General features: G+C 48.8%; 2 protein-coding genes across 4 annotated transcripts in view; one reads left to right on the top strand and one right to left on the bottom strand.

The window, feature by feature from the left end:
- On the bottom strand, nt 1-7808 carry LOC137224107 (uncharacterized). Of its 3 annotated transcripts, XR_010943251.1 has the most exons (4): nt 7678-7808; nt 5722-5964; nt 2941-4266; nt 1-1683 (listed from the first exon to the last, which is right to left on the bottom strand). XR_010943251.1 is itself a non-coding variant. In XM_067737103.1 (3 exons), exons 2-3 carry the CDS (start codon nt 5886-5888, stop codon nt 4676-4678), a joined length of 894 nt encoding a protein of 297 aa, XP_067593204.1. In that variant the 5' UTR covers nt 5889-5964; nt 7678-7802; the 3' UTR covers nt 4286-4675. The 3 variants fall into 3 exon arrangements, 1 of the variants encoding a protein (XP_067593204.1); XR_010943250.1 differs by lacking the exon at nt 1-1683 and having other exon boundaries at nt 2843-4266; XM_067737103.1 differs by lacking the exons at nt 1-1683; nt 2941-4266 and adding an exon at nt 4286-5402 and having other exon boundaries at nt 7678-7802.
- The window catches only part of CTSO (cathepsin O), a 20758-nt gene continuing 6056 nt past the window's right edge, over nt 7701-22402 (top strand). The window contains exons 1-5 of the mRNA XM_067737102.1: nt 7701-7829; nt 14281-14389; nt 14959-15098; nt 18161-18328; nt 19645-19766. Of these exons, the coding sequence (XP_067593203.1) occupies nt 7722-7829; nt 14281-14389; nt 14959-15098; nt 18161-18328; nt 19645-19766 (647 nt within the window). The 5' untranslated portion in view covers nt 7701-7721. The remainder of the gene's footprint in view (nt 7830-14280; nt 14390-14958; nt 15099-18160; nt 18329-19644; nt 19767-22402) is intronic.

The raw sequence follows: 22402 nt of genomic DNA on the forward strand, positions 1-22402 counted from the left end.
AAAGTCATTTTATTTATTTTTTTAATTGGAGTTTAGCTGATTTACAATGTGGGGTTCATTTCTACTGTACAGAAAGTGACTCAGTTATACAAGTATATACGTTCTTTTTAATATTTCTTTTTTATCAAGATAAATATTTTTTTTCTTTTCCATGACGGTTGATTACAGGATATTGAATATAGTTCCCTGTGCTCTACAGTAGGAACTTGTTATTTATCCATCCTATATACAATAGTTTGTATCTGTTAATCCCAAACTCCCAATCCATCCCTCCCTCACCCCCTCCCCCTTGGCAACCACAAGTCTGTTTTCAATATTTGTGAGCCTGTTTCTCTTTTGTAGATAAATTCATTTGTGTCATATTTTAGATTCCACATGTAAGTGATATCATGTGGTATTTGTCTTTCTCTGTCCGACTTACTTCACTTAGTATGACAATCTCTAGGTCCATCTGTGTTGCTGCAAATGGCATTATTTCATTCCTTTTTATGGCTGAGTAATATTCTATTGTATATATGTACCACATCTTGTTTATCCATTCATCTGTCGATGGACACTTAGGTTGCTTCTGTGTCTTGGCTATTATGAATAATGCTGCGTTAGCAAAGTCATTTTAAAATAAAGTAAAATGATTATAAACTGAAGAAAACCCAGAAGCTTTATGACAAGATAGAAACAATAACAAATAATGATCTGAATACCACAGAGGTTGAGAAGCATTTGTGAAAACAGTGGAAACGCTGGATTGTTCTCACGCACACACAAATGACCGCGTGCGCTGCTAGTGTTGACGTGAGGCTGTGGGATCTTGTTTCCCAGACGCACCAATGGGTCCAGCTCCTGGTGTTCACAGCCTGTGTCATCCCCTCCACCCACCCTAGACCAGGCTTGGTCTGTGTAACTCAGGGCAGAAGGGTGCTGTGCAACTTCAAGGTTAGGTCATGGGAGACACTGTGGCCTCACCCCGGTCCTTCCCTGGCCTGTTCTCCCCACCCCTGGAATGGCTCACTCTTGAGGAAGACAGCTTGCAGGCCCCGTGGAGCCCTTGGGGGGCCCCAGGGGGTAGGGACCGGAGGCCTTCATCCAGAAGCCTGAGGACCTCTGAGGACCCCTGCCAACAGCCATGTGAGCTTGAAATCGAATCCCCCGACCCCGTGAGACCTCCAGATGACCACAGCTGCTTTCAACAGCTTGTCTGTGTCAGCTGAACAAAAGGCACAAACTAAACGTTGAGAATTATTGTTACTTGGCACACATTCTGAGGACCTAAGCCCGGGACGCAGCCTCTCAGATGGCTCGGAGGGACTGTTTCAAAGAGGCAAGGGGGGAGCCAGGATATAGAGGAGTTTTTGCTACAAAGACCAGGTAGTCGGAACATCAAAAGATTACTGTTAAGTAAAGAAAACCAGACATCTCAAGTTAAGGAAGTTAGAGCTTTTCGGTGTGTGGAAAGATGCAAAATCTGGGCTCACTGAAATTGTTCCTTTGATGCCCACCTCAGCTCTCTGGGGCAAGTCTCCCCATCACTGCAAGGTGGCTGCGGTGGCTGAGGGCTAGATGGCGGGCATCCTGTTTCCATCCTGAGTCCCTCAGGGCTCACCATCCAGGCGGCTGGAACGTGAGGGCTCGACGGCTGCAACATCCTTTGTTTACTGATATGGCGGCAACCGCTTTCACTGACACCTGCAACCCCACGAGAGAGCCTGAGTCAGAATCACCCAGCTAGTTCGCTCCTAGACGCCTGCCCCACAGACACTGTGTGAGATCATAAAGGTTAGTACTTTAAGCTACTCAGTTTGGGGGTTATTGTTATGTAGCAACAGACAGCCAACACAGAAGCAAAGGAAGCCCAGTGTGCTATTCTGCCAATTTAATGAGAAGAATTACACCTCCCACATAGATGAAATTGATGGTGTTTATTCTAAAAATTAGCAGGAACGTGCAACCTTCAATTTTCAAGATAAAAGCTTTTTCAAATCCCTTTCTAATAAGTACTTAATAAGTAATTTTGATTCCCCTTTAACCTGCAGAGAAGTACACAGTCTGAGCGCTGCTTCTGCACTCCCCGCGTTCTCTCCTCTCCACCGCACGGACGTCTTCGATGCTTCTGGACCGTGCCAGGCACACTCCCACCTCAAGGCCTCGGCACTATTCTTTCCATCTTAGTTTCTTTCTCCCAGACACTTGAGCATCTCACTTCACCTTCTTCAGGTCTGCTCAGATGTCTCTTCCCCAGAGAGTTTCCCCCCAAGCACCTTACTGAAAATCACAGCCCCACCACTCACTCCTGACCCTCTGTATCCTGTTTTATTGCCTTGTAACACTTATACTAACTTGTGTGTATCCTTCCTCCCTGGAGGCCAGCTCCACGAGGGTGGGGATTTTTGCCTCTTCAGTCACTTACTTACTGACAGATCCTCATTAACCAGAATGTCTGGCACTTAATAGGTGCTCAATACACAATTGTTGACGTGCGCTTAGGAAATAAATTTAGTTTAAATGGTTTTTTTACTGAACCAGTTTTCCTGGGGTAAGGTGGCTGCCTGTATTTAAATGTTCTGACTCAGTAGGTTGTCAATAAACAGTAGCTATGATCTGAATGCAAACTTCTGCTAAAATATATATATATATATATTTTAGCAGAAGTTTGCATTGCAAACATATATATATATGTTTGCTATATATATATTGCAATCATATATATGAGCTTGAGTGACTTACAGGAGAGGGCTGGTTGCAGAAGAACAGCCGGAGTTGATATGAACATTGACCTGTGAGCTCGCTGTTTAAATTAAACCTTTACCCCCTACATTCCGAGAGCAATCGTCTCATCATACGTGCATAGAAAAAACTTTCATGTCTTTATTCCTAATACCCAGAACAGGTGTACATTATCTTTATTATCAATTTTCCATCAGAGAATAGGACGACTCACCGTACCTAGGCAAAAACGAAAGACGTACGCCAGATGGTGGTTCTAAAAAGTCTAAGAGGGCTGACCTTGACATCAATTCCGAAGACTCCTGGAAGCCTTGTTTAGAAAAGGTTAGAGTAGAAAGGCCTAGTAAGCCGCCTGTGTGGGCATGTGGCATGGGGAACCACACAGGACCCTGTGCTCAGAGAGACTCAGCCCTTGTCGCCATCCTGAAATTCTTAATAACGTGTGAATAGGGGGCCTCCATTCTCAGTTTACACGGGAAGATGCAAATCACATAGCTGCCCTGAGGCCAGAGAGGACAATATTACTCACTGATACTCACTGTCCGAGGAAATGAGCAGAGATGCAATGACCAGAAAGGAATATGAATTTTCTCTGAGGGAGACACCTCAGTCCTTTTTCATTTCCCTGCTGAGTGAGGGGAGTGCAGAAACAGCAGCAGGCTTGGTGTACTGCTTGCCATTCTAAGTGTGGCCCCTGCTACCAGCAGCAACAGCCCTGGGAGATGGTTAGAAAAGCATAATCAGAACCCACTCCAGAACTACTGCACAGGAATTTGCACTCACTGTGCACTTTAAATTGGAGAAACAAATCTGTGTTCTTCTGAAAGACAATGGACATTAGAAGTGGCCTGGTCTCCTTGTTACCAAACTCGGGTTCAGTTGCTCACCACTCAAAAGCCAATAATTTGAGAGGCAAGTGTGAATAGAAAGGAAAGGTGCTTCAATCAGAAAGGGCGGCAATCTGGGGAGAAGGTGGACTCATGTCCTAACATCAATGCCCAAGATTCTGCTCAGCCAGGACAGTGTTTAAAGGGGAAAATGGGGGGAAGAATCTCAGTGAATCATGGAGGCAGGAGAGCGTGCAGGCTGGCTGACTCCTTCTTCAGATGTTATCTCCTCTGCCTAATCTGCCTGCAGGATTGTTAAGGGGCCTTGGGGGTAGAGAGATAGCCATTCTTTACTTGCTGAATTCTTCATTCTTCCTTTTTTTTTTTTTTTTTGAAGGTGTTGGGGGTAGAAGTTTAGTACTTTATTTATTTATTTTTGCTGTGTTGGGTCTTCGTTTCTGTGCGGGGGCTTTCTCTAGTTGTGGCAAGTGGGGGCCAGTCTTCATTGCGTTGCGCGGGCCTCTCACTATCGCGGCCTCTCTTGTTGCGGAGCACAGGCTCCAGACGCGCAGGCTCAGTAGTTGTGGCTCACGGGCCTAGTTGCTCCGCGGCATGTGGGATCCTCCCAGACCAGGGCTCGAACCCGTGTCCCCTGCATTAGCAGGCAGATTCTCAACCACTGCGCCACCAGGGAAGCCCCATTCTTCCTTCTTTTTATCTAGGAAACAAATCAACAGGTTAGCAAGGCATGGTGTGCATTCAGGAGCCCGTAAGCCAGAAGTTAGGTTAAACTGCCTAGTGGTCTCATTCCTACAATTATTCTTTTAAGGTTAGAGGGGGACAGAAGTGTATAAATAGGAAAAAGGGGCAAAAGAGCTGCTTTCATCCTTAAAGTGGCCCCCCCTTCACCAGAAAATCCTTAACCTGAGATGCTGCTGGAATGGGATGTTAACTTATTTGAACACTACTTCTGCTCCTTTGGTCCATTCTCTAGGATTAGGTTAATATGAAGTGAAATGATCTGAAAAAATTAAAAACAAGGAGAAGAAAACACGAAGAACTGGGTGACTATGAACTAAGCTGAGCAGGTGGAAAGCAGTGCAACGATAACCAAAGGAGGGGAAAAGCTACTTAAAAGTAAAATAAATAGCTAATACTGAGTGCTTAAGACATGCCAGACACGTACAAAGTGACTTTGTGCGATGATATACTTTATTTAAACCTGGCCACACGGCCGGATGTGAGGCTCCTGGGCACAGGGCCTGCCCCGAGCTCAGCCCCGGCCAGCCTAGGGTCTCCCGGGTGCCACCAGCCCTGGAGGACAGAGCCATTGCTGAGCCTGCCAGGAGCCCAGCCTCGGGGTTAGCGGCTGGGCCCAGACCCTGGCCCTGGCGATGGTGAGGCTCAGCATGCCGAGCAGGCGGCCGGAGCGCGGCTCCCTGTGCCCAGGCCACCCGGGGCCAGGACTGTGCCTTGGCCTGGGGCCCGGCGTAGGGGGGCCGAGGGCAGGAGAGCTCGTCTGTCTGACTCTGCCCTGGAGCTTGGTCACCAGGGTCCTGGTTCAGAGCTCCCTTCACCTGGCTGCCTGAGGGCCCCAGCTCCCGGCCCCAGAGGTGGACAGACGCCTTGGGGGAGAGGCGCCGGTCCCGACGAGCCACATCGGGCAGCGCGATCTTTATCAGTGCCTGGCCGTGTAGACGGGCGGGGGCTGCTGGCCGGTGGAGGGGCAGCAGGGTTCCGTGCCCACTGCCGGTAGTTCTGGGTGGTGTAGCGCGGGCGCTGGGCGCTGACAGGTATAGCACGTAGTCAGACGTGCGCCACAGCGGCTCCTCTCCGAATGGTGCCTGTGGATCGCTGCGGGGCCAGGACCTGGGTCACCGGCTGGCCCCGCCTCTTGGCCCCGGGCGGTCTCACCCCAGCCCCTGGGTCGCGTGCCCTGGCCCAGGATCACCGTACTCCTTGTCCCATGGGTCTGTCTTCCCACAGCACGCTCCCTACCGCGCGCGGGGGCCCCTGTACTGCGCGGGGATGATGCCGTCTACCAGGCAGTCGTCTCCCGGAGCCGCTGGGTGTAGGCTGCGGGGTAGGGGTCAGGGGTCATCTCTGCACCTCTGGGCCTCACCCTCCCCTCGAGGAGGGCCTGGTGTCGGGGCGGGCGGGGCCGGGCACTCACCCGAGGGCATGCTGTGCACTCCCGGGGAGTGTGGCATCCGCGCTTGTGGACATAAGCCTCGAGGTATGGGCTGTCCAGAGCGCCTGAGGGAGCGTGTTCCAGGCTTCTCGGGGGTCCAAGCTGGTCAGGCCCGTGTACCACTGTGGACCGGCAGCATCGCGTCCCATGGGTGTGTACTTCCAGCGCAGCGCCTGCTTTATGGCCGGCGTCCGGCGGGGCCCCTCCTGGGACAGGTAGTCATTGCTGAGGGCGGGGGTGGAAGAAGAGAGACTGAGTTTTCAGCCCCCCTGCCCTCCCCGGGCCTCTTCATCCCCTTCGCCAGCGCTGAGGGTGCAGAAGCCTGGCCCGAGGTGCGGGGGGCCTCGTCTGTCCTTCAGTACTGGACACCCTCCCACCCAGGCTGGCAGAGGGTGGGAGGCTGACCCCTTGTAGCCCCTCCTCTCTGCCACATCCTCTCCAACCCCCAGGACCTCCTAAACATTTCATCTTTTCTTGCCTCTACTAAGTCCTTTGCCCAGCCTCCCAGGTCTGCAGGCCCTTTCCTCCAGGAAGCCCCCCTGGCCTGGAGATGCACCAGGAGGACGTGGTCTCAGCTGTGGCTGAGTGAATGGCACAGGTTTCACCGTCATTGGTCTGGCCTGGGAGCCGTGGGCTGGGGACACAGGGAAAGTGTGTGGGGAGCCCAGGTTCCCAGGGAGACCTTCAGGGAGCTCTTGCACCATCACCACCTGCCCAGTCATCGGGGCCAGCTGGGAGTGAAGACAAGCTCACATTTAAAGGAGAAACTATGCAGCTACACAGGAGTGCCTGTTCCGGGGGCCTCTGTTGCCAGAGGCCGTCCCAGGATGAGAGCATCAGGAGGGCTTCCCCAAGGAGGAGGTGGCAGTGATGTGAAGAGGGACCCGCTTGTGCAAAGGCCCTGGGGCATCAGGGATGGTGTAAGGAACAGAGTCTGACAGAGCAAAGAGGGAAATGGAAATAAATATGCTAATGATGGCAAAAATCTAACCTCAACCAGGTACCATTAAAACTAAAGCTATCCTTCCGGAACACCCTCGCAGCACCACTGCCCAAGAGACAGACATGGGCACATGCTGTGCTTTGACTTGGTGAGCTCCCTCCGGGGAGATGCCCTAGGGAATGAGGACGTGGCCCCAAGATGGTCCTAGCAGGGATGCTGATAAAACGTTCTCCCCTGGTGGGCTCAACCCTGGTGGTTCCGGGACACAGGTTTCAGGAAGTGGCCGCAGGCTGGGTTTGCCGCTTGCAGGGAGGGGAGTTTGGGGACCATCTGGGGAGCCCCACTCTTCTGAACTACAAAATGAGCCGAAACCACAAAATGCACCTAGCTTGTAAAAAGGAATTAAAAGTCTAAAATAAGACACACACACACACACACACAATTTGACCACAAACTTAAGAATTAAACGCTACGTTTCTTTCTGTGCAAATGAAGAAACTGGCTTCCAAAGTTTGAAACGGCCATAATGTAATAAACCGAAACATTGTGTACTATTTTCACAACTGTACGTTTTGATATGTATTTAATAAACATCTGCTGAATGAATGTCTCCGTGCAAATTCGCAGACATTATTTCGGAATCAGGTTCCCAATGTCAGAGCCCACCACAGAAGAAACAGGATGAAGGTGAAATTAAACTCCGCGGCTGCCTGCATCTTTCCATCCGAGACAGAAGGAGGAGGCAGAAGGGGCTTGAGGCAGCAAGTGCGGTCACGCGACAGCGCGTACTGTCACTCCCGTGCGAAGCCCACCCTCAGGCTCTCTTCTAGCAGGCGCGGGGCGACACCGGAACACGGGGTCCCGGGCGGGCGCTCCGCCGAGCACAGCGCGAAGCCGCGCTTCGCGGCCGCCGGACGCCCACTTCCGGGCGGCGGGGAAGAAGGGGCGTAACCGTCTCAGCCCCGCGCCCCGCCCGCGGCCCCCAATCCCCGTACCTGCCGGCTGCGGGAGCCCGCGACCGGAAGAGGGAGCGCGCGCGATGGAGCTGCGGCGCCTCTGGCTGCTTTGCTGCTGCTGCTGCTGCGGCTGCTGTCCCGGTGCCGCCCCGGCCCCGCCGAGCGGCCGCAACCCGCCCGCCGCCTTCCGGGTACCGCGCTCCCCGGGGGCCCTTCCCGCCTGCCTGTCCCGGAAGGGGGAGGGGGACCTGAGCTCACCCCCGGGTCCCCTGGGCTTCCTGTCCCGGGGACGGGGGAGGAGGCCCTGAGCTCACCCCCGGGGTCCCCTGGGCTTCCTGTCCCGGGGATGGGGGAGGGGGACCTGAGCGCACCCCCGGGTCCCCTGGGCTTCCTGTCCCGGGGAGGGGGAGGGGACCTGAGCTCACCCCCGGGGTCCCCTGGGCTTCCTGTCCCGGGGACGGGGGAGGGGGACCTGAGCGCACCCCCGGGTCCCCTGGGCTTCCTGTCCCGGGGACGGGGGAGGGGGACTTGAGCGCACCCCTGCGTTCCCCTGGGCTTCCTGTCCCGGGACAGTGGGGCCACCGGAGCGCCACCCCCGGGGTCGCCTGCGCGCAGTTCGGTGACGCGCCTGCGTTCCAGAGCTGGCGTGACGCGCGCGAGCCGTGCTGACCCACAGAGGGGTCCTCCAAGAAAGATGTGCAGCTGCGGGTGACCACTGGCTACGTCCAAGGTGGTCCTGATTGGAAGGCGCACCCCCTTTTGGAGCCCCCGGGCGTCCTCGCCGCCTTCCCAAACTGCATTTCAAGGATGGGAACCAGAAGTAGGCGGAGAAACCTGCCCATCTTCCGGAGGGGGCGCTGGCCACCTCCTTCTGAAGTCGGAATTTTATCCGCACAGAGCCAACCTTCAGCAAGCTCAGGGAATCCTGCCGGTTTATGATTTAACTGAACGCGGGCCCCTTGGACTAGCGCACACCCTGCAAGTTCCGCTGACTTGGTGGAGACCGATTTAGAGAAGTGGGAAGCATTTCATTTCCTTTTCAGATTATTCTGAAAAGGCTTGGTAATCTCAGATGCACGCCAGCATTAAAACTCAGGAACACACCAGTTAGCTCCGTATAAATAAGGTTTTTCCTGAAACCAAGCTGCAAGAGGTAATGATTTAGAGTTGTCCTCACTGTGTTCTATTCAATATGTATCTAGTGCTGGGAGCCGTGGGCTGGGGACACAGGGAAAGTGTGTGGGGTCATGAGAGGTCATTATCATTTTTTAAGTTATCAAAGAAAATTCCTTCTTAAGCAAAAGCAAGTATGAAATCAGTAATCCTGCTGCTTAGTGGAATTGCATTTCTTATTTTCCTGGTATTTTCTTGAGCTTTCCATGGGATTCTGTAGCTGCTCTCTGCTCCTTCTCCTCGTCTCCCTGGACCTCCAGTGTTTAGGAAGTACCAGCCTTGCCTGATTCTGCGCATTCTTGTTTTTTGCCCAGACCAAGATGTGTATTTTTATCACCAATTTATTTCTCTAGCTTTCAAAACCAGAAGCACCGGTATAATCGCTTAAGATCAAAGTTTTTGTCCTATATTCCATTCCTGCCCTGAGCTTGGAGGCATATGGTGGTGAACTAACACCTTAGGGGAAAAAAACCAATCCCACCCATACCGCTAATGTATTCATTGACTGAAGAAATAAAAGCACTGCCATACTTCTCAAAAATAAAAAAAATTGAGGATTGAAGTCACAAGGAGGCCAGAGTAATGAATATGTATTTTAAACCTATGTTATTTATATAATTTATAAATATATATGTATTCACTCATACTGTATAGTTACTCATACTAGAAACCATACCCAGGAGATGATGTCTAGAAAATACAGCTCCTCTCGGGTTCTGCAAGGGTGCATGCCAGGAGATAGACAGTTGTAAGCAGACAAGGGCAGAGTGAGGAAGATTCTCAGTAAGTTTAAAAACCTTGAGCTGAGAAAGCCTGAAAGATGTTCAAAGCAATTGCTCCCAGTGGGAGTTTAGTTCTTGAGATAGGGGCCCGGAAGGGAGAGCAACGAGGGCTTCTGTCCACACTTGCTGGAAACTGTGTTTGAACCTAAACAGCTGTTTGGACCTTGGGCAGAGCTGGACGTGAGCAGATAGAAAGGGCCTTGCTTGCTGGGTACCCACAAGCATTGGGAAGCACCCCTCTGGCCCGGCAAGATGGATTAAAATGTGTTGTAACTGACACTCAGTATAACTCTGCAAAGCTTTATCTCTTTAAAATTATGTCAGGGCTTCCCTGGTGGCGCAGTGGTTGAGAGTCCGCCTGCCGATGCAGGGCACACGGGTTCGTGCCCCGGTCCGGGAAGATCCCACATGCCGCGGAGCAGCTGGGCCCGTGAGCCATGGCCGCTGAGCCTGCGCGTCCGGAGCCTGTGCTCCGCAACGGGAGAGGCCACAGCAGTGAGAGGCCCGCGCACCGCAAAAAAATAAAAGTTAAAAATAAAATAAAATTATGTCTCATTAGGAATTGGTTGAGATTCTCTGTTTACCCATCGGGGTAAATTATGTACAAATTCTAGAAAATTCCCTGGCTCCATAATCTTAAAACGAAAAAAAAAGTTTAAAAATTAAAATAGAGTTATAAAGTGCTCTGTGTCGTGCTAGAGAGAATGGAGAGGTTTTAGGGTGAAAAGTGGACAAATGTTGAACCAGCAGCTGTAGTCTTTGGATCTTGGTATCTTAGTTAGGGAGAGCAAAGAGGTGTCCTCTTGTTTGCAAATGCATTGATGACTGGCTAGTGGCTGCCCAAAACCCAGTGGAAAGGTGTTCAGGGAACTGCTGACGCAGCTAGAGAAAGGATCTGATTGATTAGTAATGTTTTCACCATCATGGGTTCATGGTGAAAGGTTTTGTCATCCCTGCCTTACGGGGTTTCCTAAGTTCCCCGGGAATATTCCTTGAGCGGAAGTCAGGTGGCACCTGTGATACTTGTACACAAACCGACACCTGTTATTGTTGGGTGAAGACCAGGCTCCTCCTGGGATGATTATGGGATGCCTCACAGGATAAGTGACTGGAGAAGGGGGGGACAGCAGCTGCCCCTCTGCCCTTTCACTCCTTAGAAGCTTCTGGTGTTCAGGAAGCCCCTGCCGTTGGGTTCAGCCTGTTCTTTGTGCTACAGCCCAGGTGTGGACTGACATTTGCTGAGGCTCCCTGTCTGACCACAGAACAGCTGGTCTTCTGACCCCCGTGGGAGACCACAGACCCAATAAGGGAACCAATAAAAGTTGTATGTTCTCACCTCAGAAGAGTATTTGTATGCCAATGCACATGTGATTTTGCTTAAAATTTCAGAAACTCCACCTTAAAAATTCTTGCCTCGATGATTACATGCTCTGTTTTTAAAAAATAAAATTGTGTGTACTTTGAGGCATGTTTGTTTATGTATAAATAGAAGGTCATTTTACAATGAATGATCCTAATGAATGAACCACAGATGTTTGCTGTAAACAGCCCCTGAAGATCTGGATTATTTCCTCCAAATAAACTTTATCCAGAATGCTTTAAACCACAATTTCTGTCTAACAGAAACGTTAAGAGGTGAAATTGATGTAAGACACTGTGGTTCGGGTGGCAATTTCCAATGGCTCTAGCTTCACGCATACACTGCCAAAATGAAAATGTACCAGAAACTGGAGATCTTGGGTCAGAATTGATTCAGTCTTTCGTTCATCTGTCCATCCGTTTATCCAGTACTTTAACATCTACCATGTATAACAAGATAGTCTAGGTTTTCTGACTAATTCAGTAGGAATAAGACACAAATGGATTCTGTTCGAAGTTGGCCTCTGATTGAAATAGGCGCTTCATAGATTCTTTCCATCAGGTTGAAGAAGTTTCTTTTCATTCACTGCTGAGAGTTTCTATCGTGAAAGGATTATGAATTGTTAAGTGCTTTTTCTGCGTCTATTGAAAATACCATATAGTTTTCCTTCCTCTTTCATTCCATTAATATGGTGTATTATGTTGATTGATTTTCAGATGTTAAACCAACATAGTCTTTTTTAATGGCCCTCACTTGGTCATGATGTATTGTCTTTCTTATAAATTGTTGAATTTGATTTGCTAATATTTTCTTAAGGATTTTACATCTGTAGTCATGAGGGCTATTGGTGTGTATTTCTCTTTCTTTGAGATGTTTTTGTCTGGTTTTGGGATCAGGGTTATACTGGCCTTATAAAATCAGTTGCAAAGAGTTCCCCTCGCCTTTGTTTTCTCAAAGAATGTGCGTACAGTTGGTATTGGTATTTCTTTTTTAATTACATAGAATTCACCAATGAAGCCATCTTGGCCTGGAGTTTTCTTTGTGGAGTCATTTTCAGTTAGGAATTTAATGCCTTTACTTGATAAAAAGCTGTTCAAGTTTTCTGTTTCTCTTGTATCCAGATTTAGTAATGTGTGTCTTCCAAAGAGTTTGTCCGTTTCATGTAGGTTGTCAAACTTATTGGCCTCAAGTGGTCAGAATATGATTCTTCTAGTGCCTGAAGCGTCTGTAGCGGCCCTTGTTTCATTCCTGATATTGGTGATTTGTGTGTCTTCTCTTTCTTTTCTCTATCCCAGGAGTCAGGACTGAGAGAGGAAGTCGGGGAGGGTCAGGGAGAGTGTCTGCAGCATCTCTGAGCTGAGAGAAGGGGTGAGGGCAGGGTACCCTAGACGCCCCGCAGGCCAGGGGAGGGTAGGAGGCCATGGGGACACACAAATCCCAAACCAGTCTTCAGTGGAGGCCCTTCCCCAGTAGGCCGGCCGAGTGCTGAGTCATGGCCTGGGTGCAGCCTGTGAGCACCAGGGCCTCCCTCCCTGCAGTCCTGGCAGTTCAGATTCAGGGGGTAAGCTCCCTGTGGATGGTCTGTGAGGCCCATCCTCCTGGCTGCAGCGGGCTTTCCTGTACATCCGTAAAGGTCCTACCTTCTCAGGCCTTCGCTCATCCCTCCAGCTCGCAACAGTGGCCAGTAGATGCTTACAGGACGAGGAAGCCGCTGGACTCCGCGGCAGTTTGCAGTCGCTGGCTTAGATTTGTCACGCGGCCTCTACTCACTTGCTTTGCATTTCTGTTCTGTTGATGGATTTTTACGTCTCCTTCCCAAATTATATTCGGAGGCTTGCTTCATCGAGATTATCTTTAAATATCTAAACCTCAGTAACTGTTGATTGATTAACAGTCCCTCCAGGCATATGCTCCATAAGGAAAAAATAAGATTACGATGAGTCCCAGGAATAATTTGCTTGAAAACAAACAGCTTATGCCATTTGCAGCAACATGGATGGGCCTAGAGATGATCATACTAGGTGAAGTAAGTCAGAGAGAGAAAGACAAATACCGTGTGATATCGCTTGTATGTGGAATCTAAAAAACTGATGCAAATGAACTTACTTACAAAACAGAAACAGGCCCACAGACAAAACAAACTATGGTCACCAAAGGGGAAAGGGGCGCAAGGGATAAATTAGGAGTTTGGGATAAACATATACACACTACTGTGTATAAAATAGATAACCAACAAGGACCTACTGTATAGCACAGAGAACTATACTCAATATCTTTTAATAACCTATAATGGGAAAGAATCTGAAAACGAATACATATGTAAAAAAAAAAAAAGCAGCTTAGCACTATCAAGGGCATGACGTATATAAAATGTAGTTATGCATATATTCAACAACAAATATTAATTAAGCATCTGTTGTGTGCCAGGTGTGTGCTCAGTGAGGGGAACCCAGTAGCGAATAAGACAGACCAGCCTGGCCCTCATTTTGCTTATAGGTTTATGGGACAGACACGCAATAAACACGTAAGTGCACAAGCAAGTACAGAATAGCTAGAGCTGGAAACTTACCAAATGGTGGGGTCTCCTGAAGTTCTATTTATCCCACACAGCTGGTTAGAAGTAGGAAATGGAGGCGTGCTCATACAAAAGACAAGCCTAAGATTATTATCACAAAACTCAAAGCTGAGGAATCTGTAACAATGGTCCGATTTTCCCTTTGGAAAGACAAGCCAGGCGATCTTCCTGGGACAGTTCCAGGCTTGCATCTCTTTCCCAAAGCCTTTTACCCAAAATGAAACAGAGACCTCTATAAAGCTCAAGGAGAATCGGATTTATAGATTCATTAGTTACTTACTCCTTTTTTCGTGCTTCATTAGTTGTGCTGGGAAATACGGAGATAAAGAAGACAGTGTTCCCAGATCCATAGCTGTTGGATCAAATGAATGCTCTTTGGCGACAACTCCCACTAGTGTCTAGTGTTTATTTGCAATTTATTTTATGTTTTCCACTATGTTAAATAAACATCTATTTAGTGCTTTCAACACGCTTAGTAAAGAGGAATTATAAATGGTTACCCATTTATATGAATTCCTGGGACATTCCTTTCCCAGCTTCAAAAATTACTCCTGAAATCAGATAATATTTTTAATACAAAACATTTATAAAAGTAATCTGATTATCTTAGATGACCTTCCATCGTGATCTGCAGGAAATAAATCAAGCTTTAACTTTTGCATCTGAAAGCTATCTCCAAGTAAGTTATACGCAGCGTGCTCTGGAAAGTTAACATGGGTGATATAAATGAGTGTGTTTTTTTTTCCTTTTAGGAAAGTCTTAATAGACATCGATACTTGAATTCTGTATTTCCTGGTGAAAACTCCACTGCCGTCTATGGAATAAATCAGTTTTCTTATTTGTTCCCTGAAGAGTTTAAAGGTACGGTGCGATGGGGCTACTAGTTGATTAGTTTCCCGACTTTAACTTGTTTCCTTAACTTTTGAGAATTGTTCAATTGTGAAGCTAGTAAATTGAGTAATACTTAATATTCATTAAATGCTTAATAAATGTCAAGCACGTACCTGGTGCTGACAGTTAGAAAAGTAAATTCATGTTCACTCTCTTCTAGTTATTGCTTAAGAACTAAATACCGTAAATACAGACATTTCCACGTGGCTCTGAGGGCTAATACCTCATCTCTCCTCCAGTTTTCTGTGCTCTTTCTATTCAAGACACCCATGGTTCCATGGCTTGTGATCAAACAAATGATGTCAATTATACTCATCTTTTTTTGACCTGCTTCTATCAAACACGTCATTTTATGTGAAAGCCCCGGCCCTATTGGAGGGATTCTCATCTTTGTAGTTTTCGGCTAATCCATTTCATGTATGGAAAAGCACAAAAGGCAGACTTTATCAGAAACTCCACTGTTGCTGTTGAAACGTCCCTCCAAAAGGAATCCCTATAATATAATGTTGGTTGCCTTTTCTTTTCATGTGTATCCTCAGCTATTTATTTACGAAGCAGACCTTCCAGTTTTCCCCGGTTTTTGGCGGACGCGCACACATCCATCTCCAACGTGTCTTTGCCATTAAGATTTGACTGGAGGGACAAGCACGTCGTCACCCCAGTGAGGAACCAGCAGACAGTACGTTTGTTTTCTTTTCCTTTTTGATCAGTGTCTGAGTCACTCTTGAGGTCAAGTTCGATCACGCTTGTAAAGGAGCCGTCACTGCTGTAGGTGGAAGGACACCCCAATCATCAAAAAATGGAGAACCCCTGGTGGGGGAGACGGATGTCAGGCCGGGCTCTCACTCTGGCAGTGAGCTCTGTGGGCGCCCCTCCCTGGCTGCCTAGCCCCCTTATCACGGTCCCCAGGCCTGTGCAGAACAGCGGGTGGAAGGCTGGAGGAGGTGAACTTGACCACTGACGCTTGAGCCGTTCAAAAGGGAAACGACGTGGGCTTCCCTGGTGGTGCAGTGGTTGAGAGTCCGCCTGCCAATGCAGGGAACATGGGTTCGTGCCCCGGTCCGGGAAGATCCCACATGCCGCGGAGCAGCTGGGTCCGTGAGCCATGGCCGCTGAGCCTGCGCGTCCGGAGCCTGTGCTCCGCAACGGGAGAGGCCACAACAGTGAGAGGCCTGCGTACCGCAAAAAAAAGGGAAATGACGTGACATCAGGCACTGGCCCCCCTCCGTGTGCCCTGGCCTCTTGGGTTCATCCCCTGAACTCCCTCAGAAACCCTACCTCCATCCCCACCCCTACGGGATCGCACACTTTGTACCTGTGATCCTTAAAAGTGCAGTCAGTTCTGCTGGAATGTGACATAAACGTTCCTAGAAATCACCAACTGTGTAAAATCAGGCAGTGAAAATGAGAAGGAGTATAGAGGAAATGAGGTTAGGACTCAGCGCTAAAAACTTCGTGACACACTAAAAAAAGGCAGGGAAGCAGTAAAAGTGGCAGTGCCGTTTTACATGTGTTAAATGATAAAGAAGTGTGTAAGTCCTGCAGTAAATGCAACCATTTACCACCCTGTGATATCACTTACATGTGGAATCTAAAATATGACACAAATGAGCTTATCTATGAAACAGAAACAGACTCACAGACATAGAGAGCAGACTGGTGGCTGCCAAGGGGGAGGGGGTGGGGGAGGGATGGAGTGGGAGTTTGGGGTCAGCAGATGCAGACTAGTATATATATAGAATGGATAAACAACAAGATCCTACTGTACAGCACAGGGAACTATATTCAATGTCCTGTGATAAACCATCACTGAAAAGAAAATGAAAAAGTATACATATGTATAACTGAGTCATTTGCTGCACAGCAGAAATTAACACACCATTGTAAATCAACTGTACTCAATAAAAACAAGTTTAAAAAATGCAGCCATTTACCTTGCAGAAGTCCTGAGTGTGCCTGTGAAGATCACCTGGAATCAGAGGGAAAGCGGGACCCCAGGTGTGGGTAGGCACGCTCATTCACGAGGCGAGCCATCTCCCCGGCAGACGTTGGAGGGCAGATGCGCTTGCCCCGCACCCCCGCTGGGCACAGGGATGCCCACTGACCTGGGAAAGTTGGTCCCTAACCCCAGGGATGCCCCAGTTTGTCTGCAGTAGAAACCTCAATGGGTCACTGAGTCTCCTCTCCTAAGACCACCGCTTTGGACCCAGCAGTTCCCCGGTCACCATCTAGTTAGGATGATCCTTTCTGCTTTCTCAGATTCTGTATTTATTGTTCTGTAATCATCTGCTTTATTTTTGGATTCGTAATGAAGGGTGATGTAGTCTGAAACCCAGTCCATCCAGGGTGTGCTTACGTTGTATTCAAGGCAAACTTTTAATTAGGAATCTTCTTACTAAAGGAAAGATGTTTTGGAGCAGGGACTGTCCCCCTGGGGCAGTGGTAGGTGGGTAACCTCAGGTGACCTGCGTTTACAGTTCTCAAGGGGTGGGCACCCTGCTGGAATGTCCCCTAGTGAATGCGGTACCCTGCTCCAGGCACTGAAGCTGGAGGTGTAAATAAGGCCACTTTGAGGCCATTAGATCGCTCAGAGCTTCCCTCCACGAACACCACCAGCTGTGCGTCCTTTCTTCGCCTGCAGTACCTGGTCCCGGGATTAAGACAGTTCCGCCCAGTTTCAAATCCCACTCTCTGCCTTTCCTGCAGTTCTTCCTTGTATGAAATTCTTGATCCTTTCCTTCCACCTCCTCCCTTTCTTGTAGGACCAGCCCTTTAATTCTTTTGCTCTAGTTTGTCCAGTGAGGGGAAGTTAAGAGTCCCACACTCAGGAAGATCGTCGGCCAGTATCTCAAGGAGGAACGAGCAGTAGAGGTCTCCATCATTGGGACATTTCCTGTGTTCATAACTGTGATGGGCTGAAGAGTCATTCAGCCAGTTCCTGAGTCCGTCCGTGAAAGGGACCAACGTAGGCATCCTCACCCCTGCTCACCTCATCCCTGCCTTCTAGCCGGAGCGGGGGTGGTGGATGGCCAAGCAGAGGGATGGAAGAACGGGCTGGGCATCGGTACACACCTTAGATGCAAGCCACCTGTTCAGTGAACTGGCTCGATTTTTTTTTTAATGTATTTTACTGAAGTATAGTTCATTTACAATGTTGTGTTAATTTCTGCTGTACAGCAAAGTAACTTACATATATATATATATATATATATATATATATATATATTCTTTTTCATATGCTTTTCCATGATGGTTTATCACAGCATGTTGAATATAGTTCCCTGTGCTGTACAGGAGGACCTTGTTGTTTATCCATCCTATACATACTAGTTTGCGTCTGCTAATCCCAAACTCCCACTCCATCCCTCCCCCATCCCCTCCCCCTTGGCAGCCACAAGTCTGCTCTCTCTGTCTGTGCAGACTCATTTTTTTAAAAAGACCATCAGTTCAAGTGTGTTCCCAGTCTCTAAAATTCACTTGTATTCTGCATCGTCTAACCTGCAATAGTGATACTACCAATTTACCTTTAATGAATAACTAGATTTTGATGCTTCCAAGAGAATTTTGGGTTTCGTTTCCTTTTTTCAACTAGAAAGTCGACGGGATTGGCGTTTATATCCCGTGGGCCTGGGCCTCCAGACTGCTCACTTGATTTGATCATCTGAGATATCAGAGATGTTGGCAGACTTGATTTGCACGTTATTTGATAGTAAGTACTGTTCCTGTTTCTGTCCCTGGCAGTGCGGCGGATGCTGGGCCTTCACCGTGGTAGGAGCAGTGGAGTCCGCGTGCGCCATAAAAGGGCAGCCTCTGGAGGCACTGAGTGTCCAGCAGGTCATAGACTGTTCATACAGCAACTACGGCTGCAACGGAGGGTCCCCGCTCAACGCTTTGAACTGGCTCAATAAGGTGACTAGGTCCACAGCCTTTTAAGCTGCTTGTTTAATGCACATTCAGAATTCACAGACAGTCTACTCTCATTTACTAAATAATGTTTTCAGGGTCGGCAATGTAGCTAACCAGAGCTTGAATTAATCAGAAGACTTCCCAGTGTGACCATATCCGGAAACAGAGTCTTCAGGAGGCTCTGGAGGTTAAATGAGGCCATAAGGTTGGACCCTGACCCGATCGGACTGTGACCTTGGACTTCCAGTGTCCAGAACCGTGTGAAAATCAATTTCAGTTTTTTAAGCCAAAAAAGAAAAAAAGAATTGCTTCTGGGCAGGTCAGCCATCAATAGTGAAACCAAAGTATGAAAAACCTTACCTGCAGTCGGTGTTCAGAAAAATATTTATGTTTATTTCCTCACATTACTTAACAGATGCTTTTTTTTTTGCAGATGTGTGTCACATGACTCAAAGCTGAGTGCGTATTCATTTCCGTAGAATTTCCGAGTGTTCAGGTTTACAGGGGATGAGCGGTCAGCTGATTGGGTGCTCTCTGTAGGCGCAGGGCTGAGCCCACGTTGCGCGTCAGTAGCTGGCATGGGGCTGCGCCCTGTCTCTCCCCCTCCAGAGGCTTCCCCAGCACTAAACACCCTCTGACGCTGTCCTAGGTCCAGCAGCAGTGGCGTGAAGCCAGCGATGAGGTGTTGTGAAAGCTTGTCACGACAGCGCTCCCCAAGCTCCAGGGCCCCCCTCTTACTCATTTGCTGTGTTTTGAGTCACCGCACACTGGACACTGATGCTCTGTACATGTTATGGGCAGCAGTGGGTAGAGCGTGTGCCTGTGCTCGCATAAGCCCCGCTCTCCGAAAGGGAGGGTTCGGTCCCGAAAACTGTACGGGTGTGTGGCATTTGCCAAGTGAATGGCAGCAAGAGAAGTGGATGGAAGGATGCTTGTGAGCACAACGCAGGACCACTGCCCTGCCTGAGCCTCAAAGGCTTGGCCACCCAGAGCCAGAGCCGTGGAAGGAGAGCGGTTTACACGCCTGTACCCTCGGGAGAAGGAGAGCCAGACTTTATCATCAGATCACCGGAGGTCCCGGGAAACGGAACACAGGAAACACAGGAGCCAAAGACAAAGAAAGACACTGAGTTTAAGTACCTAGGGTGTCCTTATAAAACACCTAAAGCGTTCATTTAAGATTTTCATAACTCAAAGAATACCCACACGATGAAGGTGTGGCCCAGGCTAATCTTATGTTGACACATGGTAATAAGTTCTGTTTGATTTCTGACACAACCCCGTGACAGAGATAACTTTGGGCGTGCATTTTCTTTTAGATGCAAGTGAAGCTGGTGAGAGATTCAGAATACCCGTTTAAAGCCCAGAACGGTCTGTGCCGTTACTTTTCTGACTCACATTCTGGATTTTCAATCAAAGGTTATTCTGCCTATGACTTCCGGTAAGTGTCTCCCTCTGTTGTGGTTCCCTCTGTATCTCTTAATTTATTATCTATTGATTATTTGGAATGAATAAGTTGATTGACAGCATCACTGCCTACTCTTGTTTTACAATGGCCTTTTTACTGAAAATTGGTAATCAACGTGGAGGTCTATGTACGTTGTTTCTTAAATACAATCTGCTTTCTCCCACGTCATTACAAATAGAAACAACACACTTAAATTAACACGTTTCAATCCAGTTTAAAGTATAATTGACACTCACCACCTCTTACCAAGTGTAAGTGCCACGCTTCCCTTTAACGTATTTCAGTCTTACTCATGGATCAATGCAAGATTGCTCGGTGTAGACTCCAGCTAACGTCAAGCCGTCTACTTACCAAGAAGCATTTTTGAACGCACTCTGTGTTCCTTGCGTTTCTCAAGTGATCAGCTGTAAGAAAAACATGAAGTGCGGTTTTCATGTGAGAGGCAAGAAGGCAGAGCACGTGAAGAGCAGGTGACGTAGCACATCTGTAGGCGCGATGGGGAGGCCGGAGAAGAGGACTTGTGTTGGGACTGGAAGGGTACAGTGACTTTGGACAGATTCAGGAGAAAATAATCATTTAAAAATTCTTTAAAAACTCAGAGCCGGCTAGAGAACCATTATGACCATTTGATTTCGTGCAAAACAGGTGCTTAGGGATGAGGAGAGCCACGCAGCTCCTGGCTTCATTTTTTAAAAATATGAAGGGAGCTTGTCACAGTGTTTCGAAACAGAGAAAACAGAAGGATTAAAATCAGTTCAGCGAAGGTGACAGATTGCCCTACTACTTAGTAAATATAAAAGGATCTCTGGGTGCACGTGGAGTCTCCCCATGGGATCTCAAAGAAATCACGGGCGAATCTGGATCCTTGAGCAAAATGGAACCCTACGACGCCAGCATCCTTGCATCCGAGGATGGCCAACCATCCCCGGCTCCCGTCTGCGGGAGGGGCTCTCACCAGGCGGCCTCAGGGCCCGAGGGAGGATGCACAGAACCCACGATAAACGGGCAGGGTCGCTGAGCACATCGGCCCCCACCTCCCTTGAGGGTGAAGCTCACGCACTTTCTAAACAAGCAAGTGCGTCTCTAAGCTGTCAGCTCCTGGAGAGTCTAAGGGAAGTGTCTGCACATGAAGGAACTGCATCTTCAACGTGTCATTAGAAAGGACTCAGGGCATCCCTTGTCACGAGTAGCAGACTGAAAAAGTTAGGAAGAAACAAAAGAATAATAGGCACTAGTCTGAGTCAGAGAGAGAGGGAGAGGGAGAGAATGCAAAGGTGACTGCTTGGGGTCCGAAGCAGGATTCCTCCAGCCCTTGGATTAGAAGGCAGAGGACCTTGTGAAATCCCTCACGTTACAGCGAACGGTTAACTCTGAGAACACAGCGCCAAGCTCACTGCGTTAGACTCTGCAAGAAGAGCTTCCTTTGATTTATCCATTTATTCAAGTATTTACTGAACCCTGTTTTAGGTTCTGGGGATTTGGCAGTGAACAAAACAGACAAAAATTCTGTCCTCAGGACTATATTTTAGTGATAGAGACAAGAAATAAATGAAAGAAATAAACATATGCCTGGTCTGTTAGATGAAATAGCTTTAAAGAGAACAAAGCAGCCATGGGGTGAAGAGGAGACACGGGAGGGGTGCACAGTCTCGGGACGGGAGCCCAGGGAGAGGGTCCCTGAGGAGGTGGCCTTTGAGTGAAGACGTAACCCTGCAGATACCTGGGGAAACAGTGCTCCCAGCAGAAGGAACTGTACATGCAAAGGCCCTGAGGCAGACAAGGGTCTGGCATAGTTAAAGAGCAGTAAGGACGCCAGTGTGACCGCCACGGAGAGAAGAGCAAGATGGGCAAGTGATGAGGTGACAGGTCGTCAGTGATAACCTGAGCAGTGTTACGAGAATGGCCTTAGACCTGGTGGAGACTAAAGCCCCACAGGGTATACGGAGGGATGTTTCTGAGTTTGTACAGAAGAGCATCACAGGGGACTCCGGGATTTTTGCCCTGAAAGACTGAAAGGATGGAGTTGCCATGAATAGAGCTGGGAGAGTCTACGACAGAACAGAGAACATCAGATTTGTAGGAAGTGACCCCAGGAAGCGCCGGGAGGGGACTAGGGCATGAGACAGAGTGGGGAGAGCCGTGTGTCCTTGGGACGCAAATTAGGTCTGAGGGTAACTCGGCCCTCAGTCTTACTGGGGGCCTCTGGGATGCAGGGCAGGATGTGTGTGTCAGGGACGATGTCCCGCCGCAGTTGGCGCACATCACCTCCCAGGATTCAGTAGCTGAGGGCTCAGCGGAGGTAGCAGTGGGACATGGGCTTGCTTTCCAGGATCTTGAGGGGAGAAGGGCTTCAGGCAAGAGCTGCAGGGTCTCCTAGTGGGACCCTGGCTGCCTGGCCACACCGCAGGGTAAGGGCCGGAGGGTGTGGGAAGGTCCCCAGGCATCTGCTGTGACCCGGCGCTGGGCAAGCCCCTGCCCTGGAATGTTACCGCTTCCATAGGAGGACCTGAGCCGCAGGGCCCGGTTAGGGCTCATGTCAGGCCAACTCTGAAGCTCATGCTTTTTCCCCGACCTCTATTTGTACAGTCATGCTCTCTTAGTTTTTGAGT

The sequence above is a fragment of the Pseudorca crassidens genome, chromosome 4 (genome assembly GCF_039906515.1).
Source record: "Pseudorca crassidens isolate mPseCra1 chromosome 4, mPseCra1.hap1, whole genome shotgun sequence".
NCBI classification, from domain to species: Eukaryota; Metazoa; Chordata; class Mammalia; order Artiodactyla; family Delphinidae; genus Pseudorca; species Pseudorca crassidens.

Coding starts and splice junctions, on each gene's coding strand:
- LOC137224107 (XM_067737103.1), bottom strand. CDS start 5,888: ATGGGACGCGATGCTGCCGGTCCACAGTGGTACACGGGCCTGACCAGC. Junction 5,403..5,721: donor AGTGCACAGCATGCCCTCGG/GTGAGTGCCCGG, acceptor CTGGCCCCGCAG/CGATCCACAGGCACCATTCG.